Source organism: Melospiza melodia, chromosome 11, assembly GCF_035770615.1.
Source record: "Melospiza melodia melodia isolate bMelMel2 chromosome 11, bMelMel2.pri, whole genome shotgun sequence".
Taxonomy (NCBI): domain Eukaryota; kingdom Metazoa; phylum Chordata; class Aves; order Passeriformes; family Passerellidae; genus Melospiza; species Melospiza melodia.
Genome location: NC_086204.1, coordinates 7,672,038 through 7,685,118, shown reverse-complemented (window position 1 = coordinate 7,685,118; position 13,081 = coordinate 7,672,038). Strand labels below are relative to the sequence as shown.

Below are 13,081 nucleotides of genomic sequence, written 5' to 3'. Positions count from 1 at the left end.
AGATGCGGGAGGGACCCCAGGTGAGGGAGGGACCCCAGGTAAGGGGGGGACCCCGAGAGGGGGCGAGAGCCCGGCGTAAGGTCACCGACCCCAGGTGAGGGCAGGGGCCGCAGCGGGCCACGGGAGGCGGACCGGGGCGGGCGCTGCCTCAATGCGCAGCCGGCGCTCCCGGGGCGGCAGGCGCAGCTCCATCCCCAGCCCGGCTGGCAGCAGCGGCCCCGCGGCACGGCCGGGGCTCAGCCCTGTCCCTCGGGGCGGCGCTGCCCCAGCCCTGCCCGGTAGGGAAGGCGGAGCGGGGCCGCAGTCGCGCGCAGACAAAAGCGGCGGCGCTTCCTGCGCCGCGCTTGAGGGGAGCGGGCGGTGGGCGACGGGGTCCGCTCTCCCCTCTCCCCGCTCGGTCTTTGCTCCCCTCGGGCTGTCCCCCGCTCCGTCCCGGTTTATCCCCGCGTTCTCCCCGCTCCGTCCCGGGTCGGTCCCAGCGCTCTCCCGGGTCGGTCCCAGCGCTCTCCCCGCTCCGTCCCGGTTTATCCCCGCGCTCTGCCGGGTCCGTCCCGGATCCATCCCCACGTTCTCCGCGGTGTGTCTCCGTTCCCCCGGCCCGAGTGCCCCCGGTGCCTTTCCCGGGGGTGCCGCCGCGATGGCTCTCGGTGGGAGCCCCGGGGCGCCGGGCACGGTGCTGCTGCTGCTGCTTGCCCTGAGCGCCCGCGCCGTGCCCGAGCCCGAGGCGGTGCCCGAGGGAGCCTCCACCCTGGCCTTCGTCTTCGATGTGACCGGCTCCATGTACGACGACTTGGTGCAAGTTATCGAGGGCGCATCCAAGATCCTGGAGACATCGCTGAAGAGACCCAAGCGGCCGCTGTACAACTTCGCGCTGGTGCCGTTCCACGACCCAGGTAGGGCCGAGGGGGACCTGGCTGGGGCGGGCAGGAGCCGGGAAGGGCAGCAGCGAGCTCCAGACGGCTGGCAAATGATTGGGTTTGCTGCGCTTGCAGGGACTGGAGCCGAAGTATTCCTGTCCCATCGTAGTCGTTCTTGCCGCACGCGTTTCTCTGCCGGGGGCGACTAACATTTTGTGACCCCCACCACCCTATCTCCCTACAAAACTTCCCAAAGGCTTCTGGAGTGGGCTCTAAGTGCGCTTTGTGCACCAAGGAGTAGTTAAGGGATCAAATACTCCCCTTTATTGTCCAGAGACGAGCTGGAGTAGCGTCACGGAACTGCACGTGTAGTTGTAACGGTGCCACTGAGTTATTCTCCTATGCCCTTCCACGGGAGCGCGCTTAAGAAGGTGAATAATGCAGTTGCACTCTTCCTCTTGTTTTATGATCCCATGTTTACATTCAGAAACTTACAGTGAAATTAACATGGTGTGTTTTTTGTTTTGTTTTGTTTTTGGTGGGTTTTTTTTGTTTTTTGGGGGTTTTTTTGGGTCTTCTTTCTTTTTTATTTTTCCCCTCCTTCTGCTGTACACCGTGTGTTCCTCTCTTTCAGCATCTGTTTTTTGTTCCCTTCCTATCCAGTTTCTCTGGCTTTCTTCCTCTTTGCTTGTCAAATTCTTCTGTTGACTTGAAGAGGAAATAGGAACAGGATGCCTCAGGCTGGTGATGTGTGCTGTACTGTGCAGTAAAAACTCTCTTAAAAAAAAAAAGAAAAAATAATCAGAAAGTGGGGAAAAGCCCTTGAAAATGATCTTTTGGCTTTAGTTCCCATGGAATATCTCAGAACATGCTCAATGCTTAAGAGTTCCATTTTTGCAGGAATGTCAGCAAAAAAAGTGGACATCCTCTCTGTTTCCCCCCAGTCACAGATACTTCTGCTTACAAGAAATATGTTTGCTATTGGTACAAATACCTTAAACCAAATGCTTAGAAAATTAGAAGGAATAGCTTGTATAGGTTCTCTTTTTTTTCTTAGAAAGAGTTCTTCATTGTAGTATCAGTGTGTTCTACCACAAAAGGGTCCTTACTGTTTCCACATTTGGTGTCATTTTCTTTTTGTTTTCCCTCTGTTCCCCTTGTCCCCCTGTTTTTTGTTATTTTATGGAACAAACTTATATAGGACTTAAAAAGCATCATGCCACAGAAATAAACAAGAAGGGGAAGATTTGGGTCAAGTGTAGAACCTAGAACTCCTTTATATCCTTCTGGAAAATCAAGTTCACCTCTTTGGAGCTCTTTTTCCATGGAATGGCCAGGAAAATCAAAGAGGATGGGTTAGAAGTGTTTTGGTTTGATTTTCTCTCAATGATAGCTTATCTTTAGTGAGCAGAAAGGGGTTCAGGGTAGGAGTTGATAGTTCTCTTTTTCAGAGTGATTGGGTCCACGCACAAGAGCAAGAAGATCTTGTGTGGTGCACTTCTAATGTGCAGGTTTGTGTGATGGTCCTTTGCTCTTGTGCATGCTCAGTAGAAAGAAGTCTCATCTTTCTCTCATGGGTAGTCCTGTGCTTAGTTTTCATCACAGACGCTTTCACTTTGTCTGTTTCAATAGCTCCTGTTTTCTTTCTCATCTCATATGTTTTCATTCCATTTTTCTTCTGTGCATTTTCACCTTTTCAGCCCTTTTTTGTGTCCTCCTCACTGTCTTTGCTCCCAGTGCCTCTCCAGGTCCTTTGCTTGTGTTCCAGACTGACTCCTTTGACCATGCTTTGCTGTACCCCCCCTGCTTGCTCTGTACAAACCTCACCAGCAACAAATCCACTGCCACCTTCCCCTGCTTGAGTCACATTTTCCCACTCACTGACTCCTTGCCTCCTCCCCCATTCCCTCTCCTTGCACAGGAGATCCCTTTCCTTGGCAACTTCATTCAGTGGAGTGACTGAAACTTAAACCTGCAGGGAACTGACCTGCAGAGCCCAGAGCTGCTGGCAAACATGCCTCAGAGTGTCCTGTTACACCTCTCTGTGTGGAAGTCCAGCTTCCCTGAGGGGGCCTTGCTTCTTCGACTGATGGATAACTTGTGAGGGCAGGGAGCTCTCTCAAAGTGGAGGACGGACAATTTTCAACTTCATTTTGTCCTGGTTTCTGAAAACTACCTTTTTGGTCTTTCTCAGAGTTAGAAAGACACACCACAGCCCAATGTCTTGAATTTCATGTAAGGTCCAGATGACTTGGTCATCTGTACCGTACACCTGATGATGACCATGCTGAGGCACTTGAAAAGAAAATGTAAGAAATGCTGTTGTGACCACTTCAGCCTCTTTTTTTTAATCTATAGAGAAGTAACTTTACTCAAAAACCTCATAAAAATATTGACTGGCAACTATTTCACGGCATCCAATTTGTTTACCTAGTGTTGTTCTTTCTGAAGGTTGCTCAACTAAATTAATGAGCATGAAACTATTTTATTCACAAGGTGTGTTGTTACTCACTCAATTCTTCTTCCAAAAAAATAGGTATTTATGGTATTTATGTAGTTGCCTCACAGGGAAATTTTCTGGATGAGATGCTGTGGTCCCTGGGGCAGATGGGACTCTACAAGGGGTACAGATACAGTTGGGGCTCAGGTCCAAGGAGCTTCTCTTTGTATAAAGGTGCCCTGATGCAGATACACTGTTGATAGGTAATTGCAGTTTGTATTGGGTGTGGATTTGGTTTTGAACTCTTTTGTTTTCCTAGTTTGTATTGCAGAGGACACTTGGCATCCCACAGGGTACAGCTGGATTGTAAATGATTTGGTATAAATGTAGTCTAGCAGAATATGGGAGGATTTTTAAATAACTCAAAAATGTGGCATTATTAGTGCTGTATTGAGGGACTGGAGCTTGTCCAAGGAAGGGAATGGGGCTGGGGAAGGGGCTGGAGCTCCAGGAGCAGCTGGGGGAGCTGGGAAGGGGCTCAGCCTGGAGAAGAGGAGGCTCAGGGGGGACCTTGTGGCTCTGCACAGCTCCTGACAGGAGGGGACAGCCGGGGGGTCGGGCTGTGCTGCCAGGGACAGGGACAGGAGGAGAGGGAACGGCCTCAGGCTGGGCCAGGGCAGGCTCAGGTTGGACATCAGGGAACACCTTTTCACAGAAAGGGCTGTAAAGCATTTGCACAGACTTCCCTGGGTGGTGATGGAATCCCCATCTCTGGAGGTGGTCAAAAATAAAGTGCATGTGGCACTTTGGGACAAAGGTTAGTGGTGATGGTGTTGTTGGGTTGATGGTTGGACTTGATGATGAGAAAAGTCTTTTCCAACCTGAATAATTCTGTGATCCCATGATGGTGATGTGCCAATGCACCGGGGTGTGGGATGGTAGATTTAAATGTCGTGTTTTCCCTAGTGCAGTGGGATTTTGGTGAACAGGAATACAAGTATATTTTTAGTATCGAACCTGAGGCTTTTGGCACAGAATTATGGCTTACGGAAAAATTTGTCATGGGTTTCATGTTTCTATACCGTGTACCATCTGGTGGGATGCAGAGAGTTCAACTCTGGAAAAACCTTTTGCTTTGGATTCTACTTTGTGAATAACCATGTCCAGGGCTTTAACAGATTACAGGGAATTTTTATTGTGGGCTTTCAATGCCTAAATGTGATCACAGAACTTCTGTAGATAGTGAAAAGGGCAGTTGACTAAGAAAGCTCTTGCCAGACTTGTGTTCAATGGAAAAACTGGCATGAGGGGTGGAAAATTGTCCCAAATTTAAGAAGAGTTGGCACAGGAAAATTCTGAACTGGAGCTAAAGCTGGAGATCAGCAAATGCTTTTGCAGTTGTGTGTTGTGGGTCCTGATGTCCTACTAACTCCCATTGTATCCTGTGGAAATGGGATTGGACTTGGAATGTCTTTATTTAACATCTGTGGCCAGCTTTGCTATTTTTTCTTTATGCCATTAAGGAATTTTGGAATGGAAAATAAGCCTGAGAGGATTAATTCATCCCTATTATTCTTCTGTAAAGCTAATGGAATTATACCAGTCATAACTCACTTTGTGTGATTTAATCAAGCATTCCTTTAGTGTGAATGGCTATTCTATAGACCAAACTCCAGTAATTAATTAAGACAAAAATGAAAGGAATATGTAACCTCTGGACTTCCTAGGATAGAGAATGGTGTTTGCCTGTTCATACCCTGCAATATCTACAGAACTCTGAGCATCTCCTGACCCTTTTCTTACAAATCAAATAGAAAACACTGTGTGAGGAAGGAGGAAACATTAATAATGCTTAGTTTAGATGGGACAACAGTATTGAACTTAAGTCACATAGTAAGTGTGTAGGAGAACAAGGAATATTGTTTTTTCCTTGATCCCACTCCTCTCTTTTGAGAGAGTAAAGCTTTTTCCTGTCTTGAAGTGAAGTTATGCACATAGTGAAGCATGTAGTTATGTTTAGCTGGAGTCTCCTTTAACAGACTGGCAGGGCTGTGTCTGTAACATGGTTAGACTGCTGAGCCACATTCTAGCTTGGATCAAATTCAGGAGGTCATATGAAAAGTCTGGGAACTTTGGGTTTTGCAGGTTTGATAGTTTTTTTAGAAGTTATAATGAAGAAGTAATGTTTTTTCCAGAGGAGGAGTTCTGTGAAATTAAAATTAGGCTATTAATGGAGTTAAGGTTTTTCATACTTCCTGGCAGAAAAAGTACTGTGGGTGTGCAGATGGATAATGAAGGGAGAGGGGAAGGTGCTCCCCTGTCCTTGCTGTACCCTCAGCTGGGTGGTGTCACAGCGGATGTCACTGCCTCTGCCTCTCACATCCAGCTCTCCTCATAGCCCTTCTCCCATGTGCTGCCCTGCACTTCTGCATTCTTCTGTCTCTTGAGGTCTTTCATCTTGGGCTTTACTCTCAGATTTATGGATGTCTAAACCTCTCAGGCAGAGGCTGCATGTGTGTAAATCAGTTGGAGATGATGAGGAATGGCCCTTCTGGTAAAGCCTGGGAAGAAGGGCATTGTCTTCAGCATTCCCTCTGCTTCTTTTGTGGGGTGGAAGAAGTGCTTCAAGACTTGTTATTGGTTTAAGTAAGGAACAGGAACATGGCTGTGGAGAAACACTACTCCAGTAGTGGTTTTCAAAGCAGGGAGAACAAGTTTAAGGGAAAAGTGATGTTCTGTACTGGGATCTGAGTTTGCCCACACCATGGAAGTGGGGTGGGAGCAGCATGAGAAAAGATTGGTGTCACAGAAGCTGTGGCTGCCCCTGGATCGCTGGAAGTGTCCAAGGCCAGGCTGGACAGGACTTGGAGCAACCTGGGAGAATGGAAGGAAGATCTTAGTGGGCTTTAAGATCCCTGCCAACCAAAGCCAGCCTGTGATTTTATAATTTTAATGAAAAGGGAGACAGCTGAAAGAGGGAGAGCAATACGACCCTGTGTTCCTGTCCACATTCTGGAGGCCTCCTTACCTTCCTTAGTAGGTAAAACTGCTTAAAAATGTTTGAAAACTGTCTTCTGTTTGGACTAGACAAATTATTGGGTTGATTAGAAGAAATAAACTGCTTACCAGTCAACTTTCTGTGGGCAAGTATTTTGTGAAAACTGTGTACTTACCAAAATCCCGTAGTTTCTATAGGATAATGTATTGGTTTTGCATGATCTGGTTTTTGGTGGCAGGGGTGTCACAAAGATGGCTCCTGTGAAAAGCTCCTGGAATGTCCAGCAGAGCCAATCTCTGATGGCTTTGAAGCTGGACGTGGTGCTGGTCAATACTGGACCAATGAGAGAGGCTGGTAACACCTCTGTGATGATGTATTTAAGAAGAAAATGAAAACAAAGTAATGGGTTTTTGCTCCTAGTTAGAGAAGAGGAGGAGGTGAGAACATGTGAGGGAAACAACGTGGCAACACCAAGGTCAGTGGAGAGGGAGGGGCAGGAGGTGCTCCAGGCACCAGAGTCAAGATTCCTCTGCAGGCTGTGGTGAGACCATGGTGAAACAGCTGTGCCCTTTCATGGGGATCCGTGGGGGATGCAGAGATCCACCCAGAGCCCCTGGGGATCCATGGGGGATGCAGAGATCCACCCACAGCCCCTGGGGATCCGTGGGGGATGCAGAGATCCACCCAGAGCCCCTGGGAGAGGTGCCCATGCCAGAGCAGGTGGATCCCTGCAGGAAGCCCTCTGGCAGGTGGAGAGAGGGGCCCTCTCAAGGGCAGCCTGTCCTTGGAGGGATGCACCCCATGGAAAGAGAGCCCCACGCCACAGCAGTTTGGGAGGGCTGTGTGCCTGTGGGAGGGACTCACCTTGTGGCAGGTGTGGTTTGGCTGCTGCTCTTGAGCAGCTGGAGAAGTTCACAGGGAACTGTCTCCCGTGAGAGGGACCCCATGGTCTCACAGGGAAATGACTCCTCTCCTGAGCAGCAGGAGAAAATCTTGGTGATGAACTGAGCAAAACCCCACACCCTGTCTCCCTGTGCTGTCAGTGGGAAGGAGGGAGGGGCTGGGGGGAAAAAGTGTTTTACGGGCTTATTTTACTTCTCATTATCCTCCTCTGGTTCTGTTAGTAATAAAGTTCACTTTGCAACCTTAGGTTTGCCCTTGAAGTGTTTTCTCCCAGTCTTATTTCAATTCACAAAGACTTTGTTAACTTTTTCTTCCTCTCCTTTGCCCAGCTGTGGCAGGGAGGATGAGCAAGTGACTCTTGTGGGTGCTTGGCATTGGGCCAGTGCCAAACCACAACAGATAGATAGAGAAGAATTGCCTCAATTCTCTTTGAAAAGAGTAAGGTCAGAAGCCAAGAAAATGATGCTCTCCACTTAATTCAAGTAGTTGTGTTATTTGAGAGTTGAGTGGCTTTTATATTGCTACCAATATTGAAAGTGGGGAAAAAAAGTGCTAATTTAGGAAGTCTCATCTCCCTCTTCTTCTGATGGATCACAGAATACCAAATTAAAGCTGGTGACAGCTGATCTGTCAGAGCTCTGTGTTTTGGTGGCCTCAAATTTGTGGACATCCTGTCTGAAAACTCAAGGATGTGTAAGGATTTGGGGTTTTTTAGAAGCTGGTTTATCTTGGACTTAGATACACAGTGACAGCAATAATGAGTGCATGTCTAAATTCTGAGTTTTTTCCTTGGTGTTTCAGGAGATGCAGTGTAAAGGTACAACTGTTCAGTGCTGCCTTGGTATGTCTGAGGGTGAATGATAAGCAGACCTGGGTATAATAACTGAGAATTCTGCTCTTTTATGCTAAAACTGATGAAGTATTGCTATTAATATTTCACAAGTGACAATTTCAATGGGAAGTACTGCTTCCCTAAAGCTCAAAAACTGCTCAGGGTTGTTACCACTACCAAGTGTTATTGTTGCTGTCATCAGATGTGTGGCTGTCACCAGTGGTGTGGAAGTGAAGAGCTCTGGGCTGATAAAGATGAAATCTAAAGCACTTAAAGACATTTTCCATCTCTGAGGCTTCTGGGATAACTGTACTGAGCCTGTGGGAACTGAGTGTGTGAAACCTTATTGTCACCCTTAACGGAGACATTGTGGTATCTGTAAAATGAATTCCCTGTGATTGCATGGATATTTTCTTGTTCCTCTAGAGGGATTTATCTGGGGTCCCTCAAGGTAGCTGCTTATATAGATTAGAGATGACAGTAAGTATTGCCAGTGCCAGAAGCTCCAAAATCTGTGAGGCAACCAAAATGTTGTGACATGTTCCAAAAGCCTGTTAGAGCATCACTTACAGCTTATTTTTCTGCTGTCTTAACTCTGCATGTCCAGCCCAGAAGATATGCACAAGGGTGAATTTCCCCTCTGATTCTTGAATCCTTCTGGCAAGGGATTATTCTCCCTGTTTTTATTTGAAGATACAGTAGAGATTCTTTCCTTGGGAAAAAAATGATAATGCCTCAAATACCTAATTATTTTCTGCTTTGAATTACAAATTATTTTTCATGTTACATTTGAGATGGTTGCCTACAGAATTTAGAAGCTACTTGTTCTATTTTGCTTTGCTCTCTTCTGCTCCAAGTGGTTTTAATTCCAAGGGAAGCCCTGCAGCTCAGTAACAATGTATTCCAGTGCTATTCTGTCCCTCTAATTACTTCTGATGTCATTTATCAGGTGAGCCTTGCTGTTTGTTAGCAGTGTGCACTTTTTCCCTAGAGCTTCTGGAATTTGCATAGAGGATACTTCACCTGTTGTGTCCCATGTAAAAGTCACAGTGCCCATGTTAACTTTTAGGTACAATTCACAGAGGGATCTCCTCCCAGTTTCTTAACCACTTTTTAAACAAAGAAATTTCCTCATTCACCTTCCTCTCTTCTTTCCTGCACTCTGAATTTATCTCCCAGGGGTTACAGCAGCTTGTATTTCACACAATCACACAGAGAAGCCCAATGAATCCTATTCACGGCAGTAATTGTTTAACCCTGGCTGTGGTCTTGATGGGAGCTCTGTGGTATGGAAAGCAAAGAGCAATTTCTGCTGCTGCATGCATCTCCTGGATTGGTTTAAATGCACACAAATCAAATTCCTACTGCTGTATGAAAAGCAGATAGTTGATGCAGATCCTCAAGTACTTTAAAGCTGTGAATAAGCTGTCCCTCCCTGAGGCTGATAAGTGTCCCATTTTCATTTGTAGAAAAAACTATTTTCTGTGAATGCATGGTAATGAAGTGAACAAGGAGCCATGAATATTGTATACACCTTCATCTCATTTTTACTGAGGCAACAGTGTTGATTGTAAAGAGAATTGTCACAGAAATATGACAGGAAAGTTGAAAAAGAGGCCAATCAGTACTTCCCTCTTGAAATGCTGAGCTTCCTCTTTTCAAGTGCCAATCCTAGAGGAAAACTAGGAAAAAATATGTCTTTGTTGTGGGGAATTAGAATAATAGAATTGTTAAGAGAGGTTAATTGTTGAGAGGTTGGATGAGACCTCTTAAGATCATTGAGTCCAGCCACTAACCCAGTGCTGCCATATTCACCACTGAAGCATGTCCCCAGGTGCCATATTGACCTGTCTTTTGGGCACCTGCTGGGATGGTGACTTCTCCACAGCTCTGGACAGCCTGTTCCAGTGCCTGGTGAAGACATTTTTCCCAATATTCAATCTTAACCTCTCCAGGAGCAATTTGAGGCTTTTTCCCCTCATCCTGTCTCTTGTTACTTGGGTGCAGAGCCCGACCCCCCGGCTGTCCCCTCCTGTGAGGAGTTGTGCAGAGCCACAAGGTCCCGCCTGAGCCTCCTTTTCTCCAGGCTGAGCCCCTTCCCGGCCCCTTCCCCAGCTCTGTTCCCTTCCCTGGACATGAATTAATAGTGAATGAATGAATGCCTTTAGGGACGAGAATGAAGTTGAATTCTCAGGGAAGAACAGAAGAAAAGAACCACCCAAGACCTGAAAACTGATGAAACTGACACTGTGATCCTTAATCCTTGCTCTGTGTGCTGCGCTGCTGTCCAGCAGTACTGCCTTGATAAGGATGAGGCATGAAGCCTTGCCCAGGTGCCTTTGAAAGCTCCCTGTTGTGTGATGCAGAGGTGTGCTCTGTGTTACTGGTCCTGCAGAGGGGGCATGGAGTGATGGGGCTCCCTGTGCTGGTACAAGTTGTGTTTGAGCTTTTCTTAACTGATGGAGAGCAAAAGGAGTTTCTGTTAGGTTGGTGATTTTTTTCAATGCATCATGAATGTTCATTCTGCATCCTGCTGGACCAACTTGTTAGAAACCTTAGGGTGATTTCCCCTGTGCTGTGAAAACAGGGAATGGTCAGGACCCAAAGGCTGCCAGAGCTCCGGGAGGTTTTGGACAATGCTCTCAGGCACAGGATGGGATTGTTGGGGTGTCTTGTGTGGGGCCAGGGGTTGGACTGGATGATCCTTGTGGGTCCCTATAAACTCAGGGTACTTTGTGATTCTATGACTTGAGGTCCCTGTCATCTTTTTTCTTACTTAGGCTTTATCTTTTGTGTGTGTATCAGAGGCTGCTTGGAATTCATACTAAGAGTGGATTCTGCTCAGTGGAGGATCTGGCTAAACCAGATAAGGGACTATGGAAAAGGAGCAGATATTTCATTTAGTTAATGTACTTTGAATGTGGCCTAAAGCCTGCCAGGAGGAACCCTTTAGACAGAGAGCCCTCAGATGCCAGTTGGTATATATTTTCCAGTCAATGATTTAATTGTTGGCATATGCTGTGGCTTTGGTTTTGAAGGAGACACATGCATCAGAGGAAATATTGAGAACATGTGTTTTTCAGTTTGCAAATGGCAAAACAGTTTCTCTGTTGAAAGAGAGTGATGGTGTTACTTGATCAGCTCACCATGCCTTGGTAATCAGCAGCTTTGTTAGAGGGAGTAGGATGGATTCAATGAAATATGCTCTGGGCTGGCTGCTTTTTTTGCTTCATTACTCCAGCCAGGGAGAATGTTTTACCCCTCACTTACATTGTTGAACATAATGTGTTTTTTATAACTGGTGCTGGTGTTTAGGATTTCCTGTTTGAGGTGTGTTGCTCTGAGATCAGATTTACGAGATCCTTCAGTGATGCTGGCAGTGAATTCATGCCGTGCAGTTGTTGTTGGGTGAACTCTGGGTCCAAGATTTGCATTTTGCAAAGGGATTGTTTGCAGTGTTGCATTTTTAAGGGGGATCAGAATGGTTTAGGTCAGGCATATCCCCTTGTGATCTATGGTTAAGCTTCTTTTGTTGCTTTTTGAGGAACATGAGCAACCTACTCTTTGATAACTGGTTTTGCCAGAGGAGAAGCACAATGACTTCATGTTTCTGAAGCACTTGGATGGGATCATGTTATGCCAAGGTACATGAAGTCTTGGCACTGAGGGCAGGATTAATCACATTTCACTTCAGGCACTTCACTGAAGACTCTCAGCTGAGGGGCTGGTGACCCAGAGGCTCTTTCTATAAATCACAAAATGAAAGTGGCACCTTAAGGAGCAATTAATCCCCTGAGAATTTTGAAATACTCTTTGGAGATCTCATTTGCTTTCACTGGCTGTAGGGGAAGCAAAGGTTAGTTCAGTCAAAGCCCTGAATTTAGAATACAGGAAGTAAATTGAGAGGCTTTCTGCTTTCTAACATTCTACACTGGGCTGACTGTCCACATAATAGTCCCTGAGGTTTGTTTCACACCTAGGTTTTCATCCTACCAATGGATACCAAGGGCTCTTGGGGGCAATAGGTTATTCCCACATGGTGATTCCCTGGCTCCCATCAGCATCTGAAGAAGGCCCCTGGCTGGGCAGCCCAGCACACCCTGAGGGTTCCTGTGAGCCTGCTCTGCTGCAGGCCTTGGTGTGCGTCTGATCACGGGGCTGCTCAGGAGCTCGTGCACCTCTGCCCTCTCCCCAGATTATTGGCAGGGTTTGAACCTTGGGTGTTCAGAGACCCCGTCTGTGTCAGCTGAAGGACTGACACACTGGCAGCTCCCAGGCTGACAGACAGTGCCATGGGACAATTCCCAAGTGGGAGCTGGGATGCACCTGGTGCTGTGTGCTGCCAGTGTAAACAGGCTGTGTGTGTTCATGTACTGTTCTGTGTCCCTGTGCTCCTCCATCTTGATTTGCTTTGGCACCTTGGCACTCCTCTTCACTCTGACCGCTTTGCCAAGTTATGCCCCTTCTCCTACAACATTCCTAGCCTGGATTTCAGTCTGCAGGCATTACTGGTAAGATCTGTGTATTTTTGGTGATGACATATTCTCAGACAGTGAGCCAGCATGCATCAAACATTGCAAACAACCAGAAAGGGCTGAATTTACTCTCAGTGATGTGTCCCTGTTAGCAGGCTCATCCATTCTCGCTGGAATCATGGCTTCCTTACCATTTGCTCTTGGGAATAGGCCAGTAAGTGTGTGATATAGGTACAATGAATGATTATTATGCAGCATTAAAAGCCAATTTCATGTAGCCTGATGCATAGTGGAGCCAAATATCAACTTTATGGGATAAATTACAGCCAGCAGAGCTTGCTCAGCAATGAGAGGTAACCAAAGCAGAGCAGTACCCCAGTTCTCAGCCTGGAAAAATGCTGCTGAAGTGGAGTGAGTGGGGGTGGGTTTGCAGCATGGAATGAAAATGAAGGAATGTCTTGTGTTGCTGTAGTCCCTCTAAATGTCTGGGCTGTTTGCTCAGGATAGCAGCTCTGAGCTGTGACTGTAGGTTACTGCTGGACTCCTGCCAGCTTGTTTAAATTAGATTCCTAGCCC

The 13,081-nt window shown here is 46.9% G+C and overlaps 1 protein-coding gene across 1 annotated transcript in view; it reads left to right on the top strand.

Annotated features, from left to right (window-relative positions):
* The first annotated feature begins 637 nt into the window (after positions 1–637).
* HMCN1 (hemicentin 1) overlaps positions 638–13,081 on the top strand; it is a 162,945-nt gene continuing 150,501 nt past the window's right edge. Inside the window, exon 1 of the mRNA XM_063165448.1 lies at positions 638–893. Within this exon, the coding sequence (XP_063021518.1) occupies positions 638–893 (256 nt within the window). The remainder of the gene's footprint in view (positions 894–13,081) is intronic.